Genomic DNA, 22,819 nt, shown 5'->3' on the forward strand with positions numbered 1-22,819 from the left:
GTGACCTCCTTACCCCCTCTGTAAATAGAGCTGGTAGCTACATAGTGATAAATGCAGTCAGAAACCGTGTGTAGCAGCAGCAGCAGCAGCAGCAGCAGCAGCTATTCCTGGACTGAGTGTTGGTCAGTCACTGAGGACTCACACTCTGCTGTCCTCGTGCCAGGCTCGGTCTATTTCCCGCGTTACAAACATTAAAACTGGATACTTCGCACACAAGGGTGAGTGGGCTCCTCCACTGATGTTGTTCGCTGTTTATTACAAGTTCATAAAGCTCGCTGAGGTTCTGTGGTCGTGTTGTTTTGACCACAGTGCACTGTTTTAGTTCAGCACTAGAATAAACTGGACCTCCTGTAAAACCCTCAGTAGCTTTCAGCTGTGCTCAAAGTATTAGGAGTTGGTGAAGAACTGGAAAGTAGTATTCAGAATGCATTCTATAAAATGAGAAATATCAGCTAATACTTACCTATTAGGGGCTGCAGAAGAAAGTTAAATGTTTAGCTGGGTGTAAAGTGATGTGAATAGGACTTGTTTCTATCTCTGAGTCAATTTGTGGCAGCAATGTGATTTATAAAAGTTGTTAATTGTGTTCTCAAAATAAAATGTAAGTTTGAAATATGTTATTAACTCACGTAAGTATGCCTCAGCATGAAAAAAAGTTTAAAAAAAATGTAAAAATGTATGGCAGCTTGAGCATGCTTGAAGGTGTACAGCATGTCCAGCTATGATTAGCAAGCTCGTAGCTATTTATTTCACAGTGCATCATATAAATGAGGGTCAGGACCTCCCACTTCACCCCCTCAGAATTAGCTGTTTTTCTTTTTTTTTTTTTAAAAAAAATACAATAACTTCATATAACTAAATCCATGCACATTTTTGTTATTTTTTCCAGCAGTAGGTAGACACGTCATGTTTTTGAGACTAAAAACACGTTTTGGTTGGCACAGTTTTACATCCACTCATCAAATTTTAAAGTCAAGATCTCATTTTTGTTAAGCACGATTATTTTGATGACCAACTTTGACTGTTAATATCATGGGATATTATAGTTTCAATAGCAAAACCACACAAATTTGTTGCCTCTGATGTTGTAGACTAATAGAAGGACTGGTACTCTGGACATGTTTTCTTTCTCCTCATGATTCACTGGAGAAAACTTTCAAGGGTCATATCATCATGTATGATCAGGATTTGGTCAAAACAAGTTATGGGAAATGAAAGGTCTCTTTTATACCAACAGTTTCATACCTGGCTCATCTTGTAGCCACAATTTGTAATGTATGAATAGTTTTTTTTAAATATAGGCAAAAGTAAAGTTGTGTATGGCTTCATTAGATAAAACTAACTCAGCTGATTCTGAGGGTGGTCAGGTGGAAAATTTTTTCCGATTTGGTTGATCTTATGTCAAATGACCCAACTATTTGACGGGCATGACCGTGTTTTGATTACAAAGCTACTCAAATCTAATACAGTCCAGCTAAAAACACTAAACATCTGTTTTAAGTAGTACTTGGCATGTTTCCATTTTTAAAAATTTGATATCTGATGACTTTATCTCTGGTAAATACCTACCTTTTGACAGTTCCATAACTAAAATGCACAGCCACACAAACAAATCTCCAGAGGAACTTACTAGGCTTCATGTTTTTAATCACTTATCTGTTTTGACAAAATAATTGTTCTACCCAGATGTAAAAGATCAAGAGTTAATTAGAATTGCCTGTTGTTTCTGTTTACAGCCGTAGCTCCCACATTGCAACAGTCTGTGCAAGTTCAGCTGCAGCTGGGCCGGTGAGTGTCAGGAGCTATTTACGTTGACATGCCATCTATCCAGCTAAAAATAAACGTACACATTTGCTGGCTCTTTTAAAATGTCATTGCACACACACACTCGGTAGCAAAAAAAGCAGACTAACTAACAAAACCCTCTTCCATTTGTGAAAGTATGCAAATGTGTTTTTGTTGTAGTTTCCTCCACGACTGGTGGTGTCCTCTCGACTGTGCTCTTCTGGCTCCAGTTAAACATGTCGTCATCGTATGCTGCAGCTATATCAGCTTTACTTTCAACAAGTTCTTCTGATCCACCCACCAAACCCGATCCTCAGCCCGCCCCAGATACAACAGGGAGTCCCAAACCCAACAAAAAGAGTCACACTCAGCCACCTGAACCTCTGCAGTCTTATGAGGAGCAACAAGAGAATCCAGCTGACTATGGCATAGGTAGGCAAGACCCCAATACTAAGGGACAACACATACAGTTAAGATCTTCACTTTATGTATGTTTAAAATTGGATTACAGGTGGTTACTACCCCGTGGAGATTGAAGAAATTTTCGTCGACCGTTACCAAGTGGTTAAAAAGTTAGGATGGGGTCACTTCTCTACTGTGTGGCTCTGCTGGGATATGGTGTAAGTACAGGTTTGACTTTCTGACACTTCATTTATGGCTTAACCTTCTAATATAGTGATAATGTCTGATAAAATGTACGCACAGGTCTAACTCATAATTGTTTGCATGCAGGAAGAGGCATTTTGTGGCTCTGAAGGTGGTGAAGAGTGCTGAAACATTCACAGAGACGGCACTGGATGAGATCAAACTTCTGAAATGTGTCAGTGTGACCATGTGGATTTTCATTTTAGATCTGAATTTTATAGATTTTAATCATTTCAGAGTAGTTCTACAATATAAATGCAGTCCAGCTGGCAAAGCGTTAGCTCTATGTGTGCGTAATGGTGATATGAAATGCAAAATTTAATCCATTCACTGTAATTTTTATACAGTCACCAATATGGCTTCATCACTGAGGTTTAAAGTATTTCCAGTACATCAGATGTCTTTTCTGTTTCTTTGTTTGCTTGTTTTTGTCACAATATGTTTGATATATGGCCTTAAGGTAAGGGACAGCGACCCCAAAGATCCTAAACGTGAGAGAATTGTGCACCTGATTGATGATTTCAGGATCTCTGGATCGAACGGTGAACGTATCCTTTACTTGAGTTCAGATGCAACTTTTCTACAAAATATTGCTCTTAAATTCCTATATTTGTCTAAACATAAGAAATAACTCATGCACGTATGGTTGCGACTTGCCAGTATAAAATGAACACTGTGCGTTATTGAAGGAGATTAGAAATGATTGTTTGAGAGCAGAAACTTATTAAGAAGATGTTTACTGAGGTAGCAGACTGAGTGGGAAGTAGGGTCATATTTTCATGGACTTCTTTACAATCAAGCTTCTTTTCACAACCAGATGAGTCGCCCCCTGCTGGCTGCTGGAGAAAATGCAGATTTAAGTTACACTGGCAACGCCTCACCCACTTAGTAGTATAGTAAAGGAATTTAATGTGCAGGTGTTGTAAATATGTTTTAACCCTCTCCTAATACCCAAAAAAACTCTAAGTGGTTAAGCTCTCCAGAATGAAACAGAAATGCTTAACTGCTCGCTAGATGTCTGCATGGTTCTGGAGGTTCTGGGTCACCAGCTGCTGAGGTGGATCGTCAAGTCCAACTACACAGGCCTCCCTCTGCCCTGTGTTAAGAGCATCCTCAGACAGGTATTGTACAACCCTTTATTCCAGTATGTTAAATCATACCCCTGCCTTTGACGACTGACTGACAGGTGTTTTTGTGAACAGATTATCTTCTGTTTTTGCTCCTCATCGACATGAGCTGCAGTGACTCACATTCTGTTCCTTATCACAGGTTCTGCAGGGTTTAGATTACCTGCACACTAAATGCAAGATTATCCACACAGACATCAAGCCTGAAAACATCCTTCTTAGAGTGGACGACGTTTATATTCAAAAGCTGGCGGCCAACACCAAGCTGTGGCAGCTGCCTGTGTCACCTGCTTTCACCAGCTCCTCAGGCTAGTGGTGCTCTGTTAGTATGGCCCTACTTGCATGTCTAGTTTAAATTCTAAAGATGTGTATGCCACAGGAATTATTGAGTACCTGTTGGGTGTAGTCTTGGTTAAATGCAAAAAAACTGCTGCTACCTTTTCCACATTTTCACTTTCTGTGTCACTTTTTCTACTGATGTTTTCATCTCCTATCAGGGAACACAGGCTCCAGAGAAAAACAGGTGTGCAACCTGAAATATATTCCACTGTTATGATTACATTATTCATTCTATCGGTAAGTTTGTATTCTGCTTTGATTCTGTTTTGACTGTTGCATTTCTGCCATGATTTCCTTAGAGTTTGTCCAACTTGCTGGGAAAGCTGACTGGGGTTTTCCACACTCTTGGGGAGTGGGTAAGATGGATATTTTGCTTTTATGCTGCTGCATTTTAGTTACATCTTGACAAAACCTACAGCTTGGAACACAGCATGTGAAACTATCAGACATTTGGTATCGGTACAAGCACACAGCACTGACATTTCTGTTGTGACTGATCTGAGGCTCAAGAAGGAAGGATTTTAAACCTACCCATTAATTAATCCGTATTGTTATTGTCAAAATGTGTTATTCTAATTATTGGCTTTTGTAGCCACTACTGGTATGTTAATGAGGTGATACAGTCTGGTAGCCTTTTTTTCTTACCTCAGTCAAGAAACATGTTTATTTTCCTCTTCATACACTCAACAAAAATATAAACGCAACACTTTTGTTTTTGCTCCCATTTTTTGAGATGGACTCAAAGATCTAAAACTTTTTCCACATACACAACATCACCATTTCTCTCAAATATTGTTCACAAATCTGTCTAAATCTGTGATAGTGAGCACTTCTCCTTTGCTGAGATAATCCATCCCACCTCACAGGTGTGCCATATCAAGATGCTGATTAGACACCGTGATTAGTGCACAGGTGTGCCTTAGACTGCCCACAATAAAAGGCCACTCTGAAAGGTGCAGTTTTGTTTTATTGGGGGGTCCACTCCTCTTCAATGGCTGTGCGAAGTTGCTGGATATTGGAGGGAACTGGTACACGCTGTCGTATACGGCAATCCAGAGCTTCCCAAACATGCTCAATGGGTGACATGTCCGGTGAGTATGCTGGCCATGCAAGAACTGGGACGTTTTCAGCTTCCAAGAATTGTGTACAGATCCTTGCAACATGGGGCCGTGCGTTATCCTGCTGCAACATGAGGGGATGTTCTTGGATGTATGGCAGAACAATGGGCCTCAGGATCTTGCTACAGTATCTCTGTGCATTCAAAATGCCACCAATAAAATGCACCTGTGTTCTTGGTCCATAACAGATGCCTGCCCATACCATAACCCCACCGCCACCATGGGCCACTCCATCCACAGCATTGACATCAGAAAACCGCTCACCCACACGACGCCACACACGCTGTCTGACATCTGCTCTGAACAGTGTAAAGCGGGATTCATCCGTGAAGAGAACACCTCTCCAACGTGCCAGACACCATCGAATGTGAGCATTTACCCATTCAAGTCGGTTACCAGGATGAACTAGAGTCAGATGGAGAACCCGAAGAGGACGACGAGCATGCAGATGAGCTTCCCTGAGATGGTTTCTTTTTTTTTTTTTTTTTTTTTGCCTATTTTCGGTTTTATTTGATAGTTGAAGTGAGAGAAGAGTGTGGGAGAGACATTGAGACATTGAGCTATACAGGCGCCACCCTGAGACGGTTTCTGACAGTTTGTGCAGAAATTCTTTGGTTATGCAAACTGATTGTTTCAGCAGCTGTCTGAGTGGCTGGTCTCAGACCATCTTGGAGGTGAACATGCTGGATGTGGAGGTCCTGGGCTGGTGTGGTTACACGTGGTCTGCGGTTGTGAGGCTGGTTGGATGTACTGCCAAATTCTCTGAAACGCCTTTGGAGACGGCTTATGGTAGAGAAATAAACATTCAATACACGAGCAACAGCTCTGGTTGACATTCCTGCTGTCAGAATGCCAATTCCACGCTCCCTCAAATCTTGCCACATCTGTGGCATTGTGCTGTGATAAAACTGCACATTTCAGAGTGGCCTTTAATTGGGGCAGTCCAAGGCACACCTGTGCACTAATCATGGTGTCTAATCAGCATCTTGATATGGCACACCTGTGAGGTGGGATGGATTATCTCAGCAAAGGAGAAGTGCTCACTATCACAGATTTAGACAGATTTGTGAACAATATGTGAGAAATGGTGATATTGTGTATGTGGAAAAAGTTTTAGATCTTTGAGTTCATCTCATAAAAAATGGGAGCAAAAACAAAAGTGTTGCGTTTATATTTTTGTTGAGTGTATTTTTACATTTGCAAGATTTACACTACATTACCATCCATTCTATTAGTATTATATGGCACCCTTTCTCCAACTATCTACAGAGTTATGAGCCACTCATTTTCGCAAATTATATGAACAAAAAATGGTTTCATAACCAAAAATGAAAGCAATTAACCCAGTATTTTATACATTGTTAGGTTTTTAATAGGGATCTGAAAGGAAATGGGCATTTTGTATTTACACTGCGATAACGCAAAACAAATATCCATTACAGTCATTCCTTTTCCTCTCATATCACACCCTAAGAAGACAGTGGAAATCCCAGAACAACATTATAGAGTTTGCAGTATGAAGTGGATATAGTTTTTTATTTACATAAAGGAACATTTTGGGCTCCATTCTGCAAGTGAAGAGCAGGTTACCAAGTATTTATAGTGGACAGCTCCCATATGTCAAATTAGACAACTTGCTGTAAATAGCAAGAAGTACGGAAACAAAACAGCGTTATATTTTTCATAGTGTCATGGTCCTCTTTGCTACACTCTTACACTGAATGTCTGCTTGCCTCAGGTCTGTGTAAGAGGACAACTGTGGATTTTGATGTCCTTCCAACAGCTGCTGCTGTCGTTTCTCTATAGCTTGTTGTTAGTGACCTGTTTTATACAGCATACAGAGTAATGTCAAAACGTCAGGATATAAATTAAAGTAACACCAAATACATTTATTATTATTTGTCACCATGTCCAATAAAAGGAAAATGAAATACCAAATAGTCAAGCATTTTCATGATATAATTAATGCATCATTAATTTGGATGATTTACTACACTTATGATGATTCACTGATGTCAGATTATTTTCTTTATTGCATGCTGACCACTGATTGTTTCCCACAACTGACTGCCTCCTGCAGTCGAGCAAAGTTCCCAAGAGTCCGATTAAGCGTCTGACGAGGAAAGATAGAAGTCGACGAGGACAAGAGAGTTCATCTGACCACAGACGAGACAAACCTCCCATGTCGTCCTCTGATGCTCCCTCCAGCACCAAAAGCTCCACTTGTCACTCCAAACTCTCAGGTCCCAACCTCAAATTAAGGAGACAGACTCTGCTGTGGGATGACGGACTGGACTCAGGTCCACGAAGCCACAAAGACTCAATCTGCTCCTGGTTAGACCTCAGCACAGATGCTCCTGTTTCTGGTTCCAGATTATTACATCAAACTACAGACAAAGAGCCTCTTCCATCTTTACCATCCTCCCCTCATGGTCAGCATCAGGATTGTTTGTATCATTTATTGTTGCTCACATTTTGGCACAAATCTCTAGTTTGACCGGTTTGTTTACATGAGTTAATTTGTTTTCTTAACCAATATCTTTTATGCATTTTAGGCAGCAATGACTCAGATGTACTTCTGGACCTACTGAAGCCTCAGAATGCCGACAAAATCCAAATTAAGATCGCTGACCTGGGAAACGCCTGTTGGGTGGTGAGTAATTATTCAACAAGCAAACTGAACCTGACAAATTCTACAATTACATTTGAATATTTTCATTTTCAACTTAACTCCTCGTCCCATCTGTCTCTTTAGATGCTTTTCCATCTTTCTCCCCTTGGCCATTTCCTCCTTCATGGTTCAGTTTCATTGCGATTAGGGTTAGGGATAGGGAAGGTTCAGTAATCTCACATTATCTTTGATGGTAGAATCATTTTTAGTTGGTCCTGAACTTTTGAGAGAACACTTGAACCCCAAATCGGACAATTATATCACTTAAATTTGTCATGCTGTCAGTTTTTGCAAAGTTTCTGATTGATCTGTGCTGTGGATGCTTTGGATTTATGGGTCTGTTCTCTTTTTAAAATCAGGCAACTAATTACAGAAAAACTAATTCAGAAAAAATAGAATCAAATCATTTCATTTTTGCATTCTTTAACATATATTATGTACCAAATGAAGTGAATATTTTCTGAATTTCATGATGAAAAAGTGATCAGTCTTATCAAACTGCAGATGAATTTTGTCACGAGTTTGTCCAGGCACTATGAATGGAAAAGTGCTATTTCTTTATCAAATTCAGGGCAAATCAGTCAGAATATGCTCTGAACATTTCCCACTGAACACATTCCATTTAAAGCACATTCTAAAAGTTTTGCCATAAGTTGGAGGAGGAATTTATCAATTTTGCTTTTTCATCACACAGCTGTCAGAACTTTGAAGCAGACTGTTTTATAAATGGCCACATGTTTGGTGTATAAATGCTTCCTACCTATGATTTTTACACAGCTCAATGCGACAGGTGCTCGGTCTAATAGTCATAGTTACTGTGCCCTCCGGTTGGAAGCACAGCTGTCGAATGCTGCCAGTGACAAGAGACCAGACTGTGTGGGCTGATATGAGATGCTGTTGAGAGACATGTATGGTTTAATGGTCACCCAGTCATAATTGTTTGGCAGAGTCATAAAAAAATTAGATCAAAGTGTTACTGATGACTGAGACATTTTGTAAAAAGCCCTTTTATGCTTTTCCTTATTTTCTGTAGTAATGTTATGATATTGGATGTCATAGTGGTTAACATTTACGCCTTGCAGCTAGAAGATCCCTGGTTCGCGTCCCGCCCTTCCAGGGATCTTGCTGCATGGGGTTTGCATGTTCTCTCTGTGCATGCCTGGGTTTTTAAACTGTCTGTAGGTGTGAATGTGAGACTGTCCTCCTTGAAAAAACAACCACATAGGTCGTCTGTACACGCCCTTATTACGACCGAGTGTTACGTTTTGAAGTTAAGCGACCTCTAAATATCGACACTTCGGTGTCTCAGCTGAAACGTCACCATGAACAAACTTTGACCTAACACTAATCCTAACCCTAACACAACCCTAACCATAACCATAACCCTAAAACCGTCTTGCGAAAGTGAGGGAAAAGCCGTTTCACGAGGGAAAAGCCTTTTTCGCGAATTAAATCCCGTAATGCTTTCCTGTCCCCCGTAGGGGCGCTAACCTAAATAGGCTCTCATGGGTCGCATTTCAGGGGCATGTACATACGACCTGTGGTCGTCTGAGTTTGAGGGCTTGTTGGTGAATGTGATGGTTTGTCTCTATGTGTAGCCCTGTGATAGACTAGTGACCTGTCCAGATGTCCCCTGCCTTCACCCTAAGTCATCGAGGTTAGACTATAGCCCCTGGTGACCCTAATGAGGATTAAACGATATATAGATAATTTATGGATGGATATTGAATGTCATTATTAAACATGGCAAAATTTTCAAACGATCACGTATTTATATAAGTCAACTGTATAACTCCATAAGCCAAAAGCTCATGCAGCCTTCAGACTGCACTAAACTCTGGATTTATAATGCTCTTTGGTAAAGTGACATGAGAAGCAGATAGCAGATAGAAAACAGACAAACAGATTGACAAGTATATTCGAACAAAAAAACACTTTGGAGGTCAATGAAGCCAGTTAAATGGAGGTCATGTAATACTGTAACATTACAGCTCATTGTCTTACATTCTCAGTGAAATGTACAACATTTCATTTTCCTTTTCATCTCATTTTCAGGTGCAGCATTTCATACTTATTGCCTCAGTACATTTGCCAGCATTACTTTTTACTGTCTTACTGTTGTTCTGTAGCCTTATTTTAGCTCACTTATTATATTTCAATACTGTGTTGTACATGTGTATGTTGCTTTTTTCTTATTTCATATTGCTTTTTTTAAAATCTTATCTTATCTTATCTTATCTTATCTTATCTTATCTTATCTTATCTTATCTTATCTTATCTTATCTTATCTTATCTTATCTTATCTTATCTTATCTTATCTTATCTTAATGTTCTTGCTGTCAGCACAAACACTTCACTGAAGACATCCAGACGTGTCAGTATCGCTCTGTGGAGGTCCTAATTGGTGCTGACTACAACACACCAGCTGACATCTGGAGCACTGCCTGCATGGTGAGCTGAGTTCCTGCATTAATGTGTAGTTCTTAGAAAAATGTTCCTTTTAAAAATATGTTTAATTCAAGCAGTTCCATTTGTAGATGTGTGACTTTGTGTGTATGCAGGCTTTTGAACTGGCCACAGGAGACTATTTGTTCGACCCCCAGGCAGGAGCCACGTTTTCCCGGGAGGAAGGTTTGTGTTGTTCACAGCTCCCTTTCATCTTGGATTTTAATGAATGCACTTATAATACAGGATCTGCCCATGTTGTCGCAGATCACATCGCCCACATCATTGAGCTGCTGGGATCTCTTCCATGCCAGTTTGCCCTGTCAGGGAGAAACTCCAAACGATACTTCAACCGTAAAGGTAAAGTCATTTATTAAAATAGAGTAATTCTTCTGTAATATTATTATTATATTCTTGTGTGTCATTAAAAAGCACCTTTACACTTGTGGATTGGTAAAGAATTGTGATGTATACAGTGGGTACCAGGGCCGGACTGGGAAAGAAATTCAGGCCGGGAGATTTCCCATCAGTCAGGCCACTTCCGCCTCCGCAAGGGTTGTGTCACGTGGGATAATGCACCAAAATTTTGTTTTTTTTCCTTCCAAAACTATGCCTTTTACAGTTATGTTATAGCAATTACAGCACTACTAAACAGACAGTAAGTCTATTAAACACTACCATAATGACAGCTCCATACAGTCCAGTACTTTTCTCTTCTGTAATCTCTTCACTACCCTCACCAATTTTTCCAATGTTTTCCTTTTCCTATTATTTACATAACATGTGGAATTAAAAAAATATATTATTTTGTCAGCAAATCATTTAGATGTCAGCTGGTCATAGCTAATAGTATATGCAAACACCAATGTTCATTTTATAACTGAAAATTGTAAGTCAACAGCCTATCCTACCTGAAGAGGGGGTCTCAAACATTTTCAGGCTTCCTGCAACCCACCTGACACCTGTGGAGCTTATTTGGGTCAGACATTTTTTATTATATTTTGGCCTTTGAAGTCTGATGATGCATTTGTGAGAAGAACCGACCGTTTGTAAACTTACTTGAGGGTGCTCCATAATCTTCGCTCGTTCCACTCTCTGGCCTCACTCTCATATCACCGCTCTAAAGTGCATGGTTCCCAGTTCTCGCTATGAAGGGGCAGGCCATAAAGCAACTAACCAATCATGGCACGTTTCTTCTCAAAAAATGTCACTTTGACCAATCCCTATCCTTCTGATTTAGAGCTCAGAGCACTTGCTTTGTGTGAGTGACAGGAGGGTGGGCGTGTACTCTGTAAGGCTTCTAGCGCTGCTGTCTCTGGCCTGTCTGCCAAAAAGCCGAACAACTTTTATTCATTGGTCTGCCACGGCGGCTGGCCTGTCCAGGCAGGCCAATAAGGAGGCAGACCACCAGGAAAAGTCCCGCCTCTCCCAATTGCCAGTCCGGGCCTGGTGGGTACGGAAAATATTCAGACCCCTTGAAATTTTTCACTTTGTGTCATTGCAGCCATTTGCCAAAATCAAAAAAGTTCATTTTATTTCTCGTTAATGTACACTCAGCACCCCATCTTGACAGAAAAAACAGAAATGTAGAAATTTTTGCAAATTTATTAAAAAAGAAAAACTGAGATATCACATGGTCAGAAGTATTCAGACTCTGTGCTCAGTATTGAGTAGAAGCACCCTTTTCAGCTAGTACAGCCATGAGTCTTCCTGGGAATGACACAACAAGTTTTTCACACCTGGATTTGGGGATCCTCTGCCATTCTTCCTTGCAGATCCTCTCCAGTTCTGTCAGGTTGGATGGTGAACATTGGTGGACAGCCATTTTGAGGTCTCTCCAGAGATGCTCAATTGGGTTTAGGTCAGGGCTCTGGCTGGGCCAGTCAAGAACGGTCACAGAGTTGTTCTGAAGCCACTCCTTTGTTATTTTAGCTGTGTGCTTAGGGTCATTGTCCTGTTGAAAGGTGAACCTTCGGCCCAGTCTGAGGTCCTGAGCACTCTGGAAGAGGTTTTCCTCCAGGATATCTCTGTACTTGGCCGCATTCATCCTTCCTTCAATTGCAACCACTCATTCTGTCCCTGCAGCTGAAAAACACCCCCACAACATGATGCTCCCACCACCATGTTTCACTGTAGGGATTGTATTGGACAGGTGATGAGAAGTGCCTGGTTTTCTCCACACATACCGCTTAGAATTAACAGCAAAAAGTTCAATCTTAGTCTCATCAGACCAGAGAATCTTATTTCTCATAGTCTGGGAGTCCTGTCGTAGTTCCTCTCTGATGTCCGTGATGTGCAGGCGGAGAAGAAACGTCCGTGACACTGACTTGCTTAATAATAAGTTTATTATAAGGAAGAACAGCATCGATCAGACAGAGAGACTGTCTGGGAGAATACGGCCAAATGAATCTCCCCGAACAGCAAACGGACGTCACTTTTATGTTTTAAACAAGTGGAACCATGTGACAACATGTGATTTGCACCAGAAGACCAAAAAAACAGAGCCTCATTGACAAACCCTGTTGCGGAATCCATAGGATAATTCCCTAGACACAGGAACTACTAATACAACACTGAGTTCTTTCAGCAAGGAGGTACAATCCATACTAACATACAGCACATGCCTAGCAACACCAACAGCACATGTCTCAAGTCATAAGAATCACATGTCTAACAACATGTCTGGTCAGATACTACAGTCCTTCATGTGTTTTTTGGCAAACTCTATGCGGGCTTTCATGTGTCTTGCACTGAGAAGAGGCTTCCGTCGGGCCACTCTGCCATAAAGCCCCGACTGGTGGAGGGCTGCAGTGATAGTTGACTTTGTGGAACTTTCTCCTATCTCCCGACTGCATCTCTGGAGCTCAGCCACAGTGATCTTTGGGTTCTTCTTCACCTCTCTCACCAAGGCTCTTCTCCCACCATTGCTCAGTTTGTCTGGACGGCCAAGTCTAGGAAGAGTTGTGGTCGTCCCAAACTTCTTCCATTTGAGGATTATGGAGGCCACTGTGCTCTTAGGAACCTTGAGTGCTGCAGAAATTCTTTTGTAACCTTGCCCAGATCTGTGCCTTGCCACAATTCTGTCTCTGAGCTCCTTGGGCAGTTCCTTCAACCTCATGATTCTCATTTGCTCTGACATGCATTGTGAGCTGTAAGGTCTTATATAGACAGGTGTGTACCTTTCCTAATCAAGTCCAATCAGTTTAATTAAATACAGCTGGACTCCAATAAAGAAGCAGAACCATCTCGAGGAGGATCAGAAGAAATGGACAGCATGTGAGTTAAATATGAATGTCGCTGCAAAGGGTCTGAATACTTCTGACCATGTGATATTTCAGTTTTTCTTTTTTAATAAATTTGCAAAAATTTCTACATTTCTGTTTTTCTGTCAAGATGGGGTGCTGAGTGTACATTAATGAGAAATAAAATGAACTTTTTTGATTTTGGCAAATGGCTGCAATGACACAGAGAGTGAAAAATTTCAAGGGGTCTGAATACTTTCCGTACCCACTGTACCTACCTTTTATTAGGAATTTACTCATTCATTTTTATCATTTAATTCGTCTGCAGTGGTAATGAGATTAGTTGATGATGAAATTAGTTGCCCCCAGAAAGGCAACCTGCTGTACTAATCAACCTTTTCTTTTCTCCAGGACAACTGCGACACATCTCGAGGCTGAAACCATGGAGCCTATTCGAGATCCTGCTGGAAAAGTATGAGTGGCCGCGAGAGGAAGCTGCCCAGTTCAGTTCGTTTCTATTGACCATGTTGGAGCTGCTGCCAGAGAAAAGAGCCACGGCTGCCGAATGTCTGAAACACTCCTGGATCACCTCCTAGACTCTAAATGAGTCCACTGGATTATCTCTGTGACATGGGACTTGGTCAGCTGTGGGAGTCGTCTGGTGCTGGCATCATGAGTACAGCTCTCATTAATATTTATTTGCCTGACCAGGAGCCTTTTTCCCACTTTGGTTGTTTGGTCTTTTATTGTTTGAATGGCTGTTTAATTCAGGCACAGCGATGACCAAAGACAGGCTTTGTCTTAGTGAAAAGTGCCTCCCAACAGGATTAAAAAATGCACAAATTTCAATAAACAGACATAAGATTGCTTTTTGTTTTTACTCCTGTGACAAGTAAATCAGTCCTTGTTTGTCTGAGGTGAAAGACACATTTTGTCAGACAGGGATATTCTGATGGGTCACGACAGGAAAAATAAAGAAAAATTTCAGTCTGTGACATTTTCCTTTCAAAGAAAAGGGTGGAAATGTCATCAAAATGGAAATGAGTTTTTTAGATGTTGGACTGCTCACCAAAACTTTAGTATAAATATGCAGAAATAGGAAATAATTATGATTAGTGGCTGAAGGAAAACTCAGATTTAACCCTAATAAACCATTAAATGCCAAGCAGGAATTACTCCCTCTGTTCTTGCCATCGCTGTGTGTGTGTGTGTGTGTAGATTAGGTCTGTTGGACATTCCTTGCATGCTCACATTCATCGCGGCTCTGAGTAGGGGGATGGAAGAAAGAGGAGGGAGGAGTTAGTCTCACATAGGCACATGTCCGGCTCTTGGAAAACTCACAGATTTTCCTCCGGCAGCGAGAGGAGGTGAGAAGAGGAGGACAGGAAGCAAACATCTGCCGACACACGTAAGTCTTCTTTTCTGTTAGATTTGAATGAGAGAAGCCTTAAGATGCATGAGCTGCTTTTTTTCTTTATTCCTAAGAAGACTTTGTTCCTGTGCTGCTAAAAGGTGGATCACAGCACAGCCTGGTTTTAAATCCTGTTTTAGACTGAACAGTGTGTGCACTTGTAGCATTGTCAAATTGGGGAAGAAAACATTTAATGCAAACTGACACTGCAGTAGTACTCCAGATGTGCCATTTTTGCAACGAATAATGCTTACATCTTCAATCATGAACAGGTTTCTCACATGTCGATAACCTTTAACAGCCTTGTTATCCCTTTTGTGTTTTTATTGGATAACTTTAAATGATGTAATTTGACCTGAGATTGAATTCAGGTAGATGGTGTACACAGCATGTGACCTGGTTTGTGCTGCTGTGTGTCTACACAAAGGTAGAGGATGCAAGTGTGTGTTTGTGCAGCCATGCCAAGATTATTCTGCTTTCCAGTTACTGGATCTCTTGTTGTTTGTTAGGAAGAAGTAAAGGTTAAAGTCCCAGTGCTCTACCTTTTGTGACACAGCTCTTAACCTCCAGCTAGTTGCCATGCAACTCAAACTCCAAATCACAAGGAATTACCTCAACCACCATTGGTCTTTCACAGTTGCATTATTAGTGCAAGGTGCAGTCGTTTCCAGCCATCCTCTTCACTGCTTTCCCACAGAAGGAGCTCTCGTTTAGGATTCAGGCTGTGCTTTTCCTGTTTTTCTGCTCTTTTCTTCCCTATTTCATCTGAGCTTGAGATATCTGCACAGAGTAATTACTCCTGAGGGTGTGAAAGCTGCACACAAAGCACCGTGTTCTTTGTTGTACTGGTGTTTGTTGCAGATGATATTAAATGATATCCTTCAGTGATATCATCATATTGAGTTGTGTGTGGGTGTGCAGCTTGGATATGGCAGTGGCTGATAGTGAGAACAGGAGCAGTATCAGTACTGTACGCTGCGTAGTAAACACCCATCTCATTAGCTCAACACAAAGGCTGAGAGGAGGCATGAGAGCTTTCATTTATCTCATGCAGATGTGTTGTTATTGCACTGTGTCTGCGGTTCATTTATCACAGCCTCTTTCCATATTGCAGCACTGAACACTATGTTTAATGTGTCTGTCTTGATTGCAGGATGTGGCTGACTCTTCTTTACAGCTGCACCGGTGGAGCAGCTCTCCTGTACGCTCTGTACAGATGGGTGATCCCCGCCGCCGTGCAGTATCACGGAGGACTGGCGCTGGTTTGGCACGATGTGATTGTGGAGCGAATGCTGGACACGCTGACCCAGTCCACCCGTCCTCAGGTGTGCTTTCAGCAAACACTCACCTCTCACGTGATCTCATAGTAATAACTAGATTGGTCTGATGTTGGCCTGCAAGTACACTTAGAGTTAACTTAGATACAGATACAGGTCAGAAGGGTCAGATGCTCACCTCAAATATTAGAAAACGAAACAAAGTGATTTAATGATTCTGACTTGATTGTTGGTGCCAGACAGGCTGATTAGTTTATTTCTGAAATTGCTGATCTCTTAGGATTTTCAGCACAATAATAGAAGAAAGAAACATCCAGTTAGCAGCAGACAGAAACATCATATTGATGAGAGAGGTGACAGCAGAATGAAGAGAATTTTTGGAGCTGAAAGAAATCTGCACAATTGGTGGTGATCAAGAAGCATTTCTGGATGCACAATTCATTAAATCTTGAGGACTAATACAGCAGTAGGCTGGCTACAAGTGTGAGACCACAGCGGGTGCAGGCTCAGCTGGAGACATTGTCCAAACTAAAGAAGCCTCTTGGATGAGAGTTAAAACGTCTTCAAGAACCAAAAAGATGAATTTAGTTGCTTTTAACTGAGGCTCTTGGGAATATCATGACCTGGATGACTGAGAATCTACACAGACATGAAGACAGTCTGTTGAATCTTGATATTTTTGGTGGCAGAGATTGATTTGAGTGTTTCTGAAATTGCTGATCTTTTGGGATTTTCAACACAACAGCAGAGTTCACTAAGAATGATGTAAAACAAATAAAAAACAACAACAACAAATCCAGCAAGCAGCAGACAGAAACAGCTTATAGAGGAGAGAGGTCACAGCAAAATGACGAAAATCCTTGGAGCTGATGGAAGTCTTTACAACTGTGGTGATCAAACAAGCATATTGGTTTGCACAATTTACCAAATCCTGAGGACTAATCTTTGGACAGTGAACACCAGCTCACCAACACCGGACAGTTGAAGACATTGTCAAAGAAGCCTCTTGAATGAGAGTTGAAGCATCTTAAAGAAGTGTAGTTGCTTTTTACTGAAGCTTCTAGGATTTGCTTGATCTGAATCACTGAGAATCTACACAGACATGAAGACTCTCTGTTGAATCTTAATTTTGCACTGAGACTGCACATGATGGCTCAGAATCGGACACCAACAGCATGAATCCATGGATCCGATCTGTTTTGTATCAACAGCCCAAGATGCTGGTGGTGGTGAGATGGTGTGGGGAATATTTCATTTGCATATTTTAACCACGTAATACCATTCAAACATTACTTAAATGCTACACAGTGATTGTATTGTTATGACTAACCCTTATGAAAGCTATTCATAATTTTTAATGTTTCTAGCAATATTATCCACAATGTCAAAAAGCAAAAGTACTGGTTTTATGACAGTGAGTTGAGATGAGTGAGGATTGCAATGCCCCTCCTTAGCCACCAAATATGAATAAAACAAGACACCTTTAGGACGTGGAAGAAGAAGAAATTTACAGCGTTAATGTGATGAAATTGTGAGTCAATATAGAATCTGAAAGGAACGCTTGGAACATCTTGTGGAATCCATAACACCAAAAATTTTGGTTTTGAGGTCACTTTTGGTATGGCGTTCCTAATAAAGTATCTGGTTTGCGTATACATGGACTGTATGTGCTCTTATATGCATGTATACTCACATAAATAGCGTCCACTTTTTGTCCATCCAGTTTGTATAGATGTACCTAATGAAATAACCACAGAGTGTAAAGGTATTTTTTGATTTCTCCTTCTCTTCATTCAATTTCCATGCAAAAGTCTCCTAATCAGATTTATGTCTTTTTTTTTTTGCCTTCGCTTGGCCTCTAAGAAAACAGAATGCTGCAAATTTGGAATAGATTTTTAATGAAACAACAGTTCTTTCACAGGTGTAGATAAAACTATTAACAGTATACCGTAATACATGTTCTATCCACTGTGGACCCACTACCCTGTTATTATATCTGCTGGCTCGCTGGGGCAATTTACTGTGACAGAGGAAATATTAGTGTTATTAGTTGCACCTGTGCTTGTCCCGCTGCCAAACGTATCTAACATACAGAAGTAATCTAAATATGAGAATATGTAGAGAATTTATTTTGTAAACACAGTAAAATTATGAAATTTGAATCTAACCCCCAATTTGTCCACATAGCATTGCCAATGAGCCCATCCACGAGTCTGTATAATGTCAGGAAGTGGACATTGCCTAGGATTTTTTTTTCATTTTTTCTGTATCTTCGGAACAGAAGGTTGGAGAGACTCGAGACCAAGACTGGGATGTACAGCATGGCCAAATTACGTCTGACGGATCACACGACCAAACGTCTAGAATGTTCAGTTTGGGAGATATTTCCTAAAATTTTCATCCATTCACTTTCAATGGGGGTACGTGGAAGTGAAAATTTTCCCAAGTGTAATTTACCCCACAGAGAGTGCTTAGGGGCATGTTTTACATCATTCTGAATCATTTGGGATAGGTTTTTGGTGGCACTTTTTTGAGTCCCATACAAGGGTTGGGTTAGGGTTAGGGTTGGGTTTATGGGTTTGGGGTAAAATTTTTTCAGCACTGGCCTGCTGGTCTGAGGAATGTGTGAATGTGTGTGTTCCTGGCAGGGATCAGGATTGATTCCCCAGGCAGAGTGAGCAGTCAGAGGGAAAGAAAAGAATGGGGGGGAAAGGGGGACTGTTGGTGAAGGTTTGGGACGACCACACCAGAGGTGGAAGGTTTTAGTCAATCAGACATTATTGAGTCCGCCTGGTGTGGTTGTCCCAAGCTTGTGGATCCAAATTTTTTCCGCTCTTCTCTTGTCCAGTTCTGAGGGGGTGGGAGGAATAGGGGTAAAAATCACAATCATCTTTGTGGGGATAATCTGGACCTCATTTTTGGTCCCCACCATGACGCGAGTCCCCACCAAGATAGCCTGGAGTCAGGTCAAAGTCCCCACCAAGTCCCCACCGGTATAGATAAACACGTACACACACACACACGTACACACACACACACACACACACACACACACACACATGTTTGTACTTCTATCTTAGTGAGGACATCCATAGGCGTAATGCATTTCCTAGAGCCTTACCCTAACCTTAACCATCACAACTGATTGCCTAACCTTAATCCTTACCCTAACCCTAACCAAACCTCAATTCATACCTGTTCTCTAAAAACAAGTCTTCACCCTCAAACATGGCTGTTTCAAAGTGAGGACCGGCCAAAATGTCCTCACTTTGTAAAAATGTCCTCACTTTGATAGTTAAATGCAGAAAATGGTACTCACCATGTAGCAAGTACAAGAACACACACACACACACACACACACACACACACACATGTTTGTACTTTTATCTTAGTGAGGACATCCATAAGCGTAATGCATTTCCTAGAGCCTTACCCTTACCTTAACTATCACAACTGATCACCTAACCCTAATCCTTACCCTAACTCTAACCAAACCTCAATTCATACCTGTTCTCTAAAAACAAGTCTTCAACCTCAAACATGGCTGTTTCAAAGTGAGGACCGGCCAAAATGTCCTCACTTTGTAAAAATGTCCTCACTTTGATAGTTAAATGCAGAAAATGGTCCTCACAATGTAGCAAGTACATGAACACACACACACACACACACACACACACACACACACACACACACACACACACACACACACACACTGTGTATTCCTATCCGTGTGGGGACCTACCTACCATTGACTCCCATTCATATCTAACCCCTAACCCTTACCCTAACCTTAACTCAGACCAAAACAATGCCTAACCCTAAAGAAATGTTGTTGCACTTTCACTTTTTTCAGTAACAACGACATGGCCAAGAAAACACTGTTTCCCCTCATGGGGACCCAAATGAGGTCCCCACAAATGACATTTCTTTTGGTTTTCCTATTGTTGTGAGGACATTAGGTCCCCACAACCCTTATAATTACCCGCCCACACACACACACACACACACACACACACACACTGCTGTGGCTGGTAATAAATCCATACCCCCCCCCCCCCCCCACTGTATATCCTCACACACGACAAAATCTCAGCATGTTTAATGAGAAGAGCTCCTTCTGTATTCTTCCTGCTAATTAATTATGAATTTATTTCTACCTGTCTCTTATAAAAGCTTTAGGCCATGTTCTCTTTTGATCACAGTGTGCACAGTGTGGCTTCTTAATAAACAAACAGATGAAAACAGCACAAATGTACAAACCTTAATTCTACACTATATACTCGGATTTGTTGGCACATTTTCTCTCAGGCAACAGAAAAGTTTTTAATGAGAAAACCACCTGCAACTACATATACTGTACTTGGAATTTGTTTGTGAGTTTTTTGTATATCAGGCCGTTCTACTGTATGTCACAAGTTGGAGTTGAAGACTGAAAACTTCCTTGAAATAATTAAGGAATGCTTTAAAGCTATTCCGACTCGCACGTGTGATTCACCCTATAAAATATAGCTATGCAAAGCCTCTGCACAAACACAGGTGTTTCAGCTACACCCCAGCTTAGATTGACATTGACAGTATGTCGTGTTTGCTGAGGAGAAACTGTAAAGCAGCTTCGAGGGCCTCTTGAGGAGCAGCCGGTGCAGCACATACAAGGGGCTTAACGAGCTAATGTGAAAGAGCTGTGCAGGCAGGTAGTAGGTCACAGTGGTGATCTGCTGATGAGAACCAGGTGTGCAGGAGCTGGAAACATGCTGAGCGTAGAAGAGGACAAAAAATAAGCATACGTATGTCTTGTATTATATGCGGTTGGCAACATATGTTCAAGATACCGTGTCTTCCTGAATCAGTCGTGGCTTTTAGAGAACTTTCATCATCACTGCAGATCACATTAAGTCGACAAAGCCGGCTTTCTGTAGCCCTGATTTGATCTTTTGACTAGAAAAAACAAAAATTCTAATTCACTTTGAGTTTATTATTGCTAAGACTTAAATAGATTCAGGGGGGAAAACACCCTTGACTTTGTTTCATATTAAAATAAAATGTGTGTGGACTAAATCCTAAATATTAGGATTTACAGGGGACCTTTTTTTTAATGCAAAAACACACATAAAGGGAGCAAGGGATGAACAAAACCTTATCTAAATGAAGTTAAAATGTGTCAAAACACAGAAAAATCCCAATAAAAATGAACTGACGTAGAAGAAACAGCAGCCAAATGAATCTGTGCCAATGCATATATTGTCTTTTTTTGCCTTTATTACCTCATTAACTGTAGTAGCTCATTCTTGACCTTTTAGAAAAGTAATTTAGTGGTTTTTTTTTCCTCCAGCGGCTCCTGGGTGCAGTGCAGAAGAACGCCACTAGAGGAGACCCTCGCAGCGTGGTCCAGGCCATCGATCAGTTCTGCAGACAGAAAGAGTGGGCCATGAATGTGGGGGATGAGAAAGGTATTTATACGATTGTGTGCATTCGTGAGTAAAATATTATCATTCTTGTCCTAGCTTTATGGATTCATGTTGTTTTTTTTGTTTCCCCACAGGCTGCATCCTTGACTCAGTGGTGTCTGAGGTGAACCCAGCCACTGTGTTGGAACTAGGAACCTACTGTGGTTACTCCACAGTACGAATCGCCAGCCTGCTTCCTCCTCACGCCAAACTCATCACTCTCGAATTCAACCCAGACTTTGCTGCTATCGCTCGTCAGGTCATTGCTTGGGCCGGAGTAGAGGACAAGGTAAACAAGGATGTTTGGGATTTGCAGAATCTGAATCCAAAAGAGACACCAGGAACAGGAAATTTAAAGCACAAATGTGACATAATCGAGTCAACATGGGATGTAAAAGGAATGTTTCCAACATCTTGAGGAATCCCTGACATTCATAAATGATGTTTCTAATAAAGTGCTTGGTAAACCAGGATGTCTGAGAGTTGCAGACTATGTTTGGGTCATATGACAGGTCTTTTTCTTCTTTCTAGGTCCATTTAGTAGAAGGAGCGTCTGGTGACTGGATCCCCAAAATGACAGAGCAGTTTGGGGTGAAAACATTCGACTTGGTTTTCTTGGATCACTGGAAGGACCGTTACCTTCCTGACACAATGCTGATGGAAGTGAGTTAGTTTTGTTAATTTTATGCTAATAATACTCCTAGGAGCTTCAGAAGAAAGCTGCTGGACTTCTCTTTTAGGTTCTTTCAAGACATCCTCTTTCAAGAACCTAAAAGAGAAGTCCAGTTGCTTTTATTTCTGAAGCTCCTAGGATTGCCACGATCTAGATATCTGAGAATCTACACAGACGTACTGATAATACTGTTGAGTGTTTCACCCATGATGCTCACTTTCCTTCCTTTTAATCAGGAGTGTGGCCTCCTAAGGAAAGGCAGCATCTTACTGGCAGATAACGTCATCTGCCCCGGAACCCCAGACTACCTCGAGTATGTTCGAAGCAGCCCGAGATACGAAAGCCAGTACTTCAAATCTCACCTGGAGTACACCAAAGTGGAGGATGGCTTGGAGAAATCTGTCTTCTTGGGGTAGTTTTTAACCATTTAACCAGAAGTGCCATGTTTTAAGCAGGTACACGTAAACCTCAGACCTCTGGAGACTTGAAATAAGAGGTTAAATCTGTTTTTTTCTAATGTCAGAGTGTGCGTTAACCTGAAATTAAACACATGAAAGGAAAACAATTTGTGTTGTGAGCTTGAATTTCCACTGTCTCTATTGGTACAGCAGACGGCAGTAGTGATGCAACTTCCAACTCTCT

At 41.1% G+C, this 22,819-nt stretch overlaps 2 protein-coding genes across 2 annotated transcripts; both read left to right on the plus strand.

Moving 5' to 3' along the window:
- Positions 1-1,326: 1,326 nt before the first annotated feature.
- LOC110947854 (SRSF protein kinase 2-like) lies at positions 1,327-14,239 on the plus strand. The gene is made up of 15 exons (XM_022189155.2): positions 1,327-1,788; positions 1,966-2,217; positions 2,297-2,405; positions 2,518-2,605; positions 2,891-2,978; positions 3,445-3,551; positions 3,700-3,865; positions 4,055-4,080; positions 4,196-4,252; positions 7,095-7,446; positions 7,570-7,667; positions 10,029-10,136; positions 10,247-10,316; positions 10,398-10,490; positions 13,784-14,239. Exons 2-15 carry the CDS (start codon positions 2,022-2,024, stop codon positions 13,966-13,968), a joined length of 1,743 nt encoding a protein of 580 aa, XP_022044847.2. The 5' UTR covers positions 1,327-1,788; positions 1,966-2,021; the 3' UTR covers positions 13,969-14,239.
- A 116-nt stretch (positions 14,240-14,355) lies between these two features.
- comtb (catechol-O-methyltransferase b) lies at positions 14,356-22,742 on the plus strand. The gene is made up of 6 exons (XM_022189142.2): positions 14,356-14,780; positions 15,937-16,108; positions 21,390-21,507; positions 21,600-21,793; positions 22,036-22,167; positions 22,414-22,742. Exons 2-6 carry the CDS (start codon positions 15,938-15,940, stop codon positions 22,591-22,593), a joined length of 795 nt encoding a protein of 264 aa, XP_022044834.2. The 5' UTR covers positions 14,356-14,780; position 15,937; the 3' UTR covers positions 22,594-22,742.
- Positions 22,743-22,819: the final 77 nt, after the last annotated feature.

This window comes from Acanthochromis polyacanthus, chromosome 5 (assembly GCF_021347895.1).
Source record: "Acanthochromis polyacanthus isolate Apoly-LR-REF ecotype Palm Island chromosome 5, KAUST_Apoly_ChrSc, whole genome shotgun sequence".
Classification (NCBI taxonomy): Eukaryota; Metazoa; Chordata; class Actinopteri; family Pomacentridae; genus Acanthochromis; species Acanthochromis polyacanthus.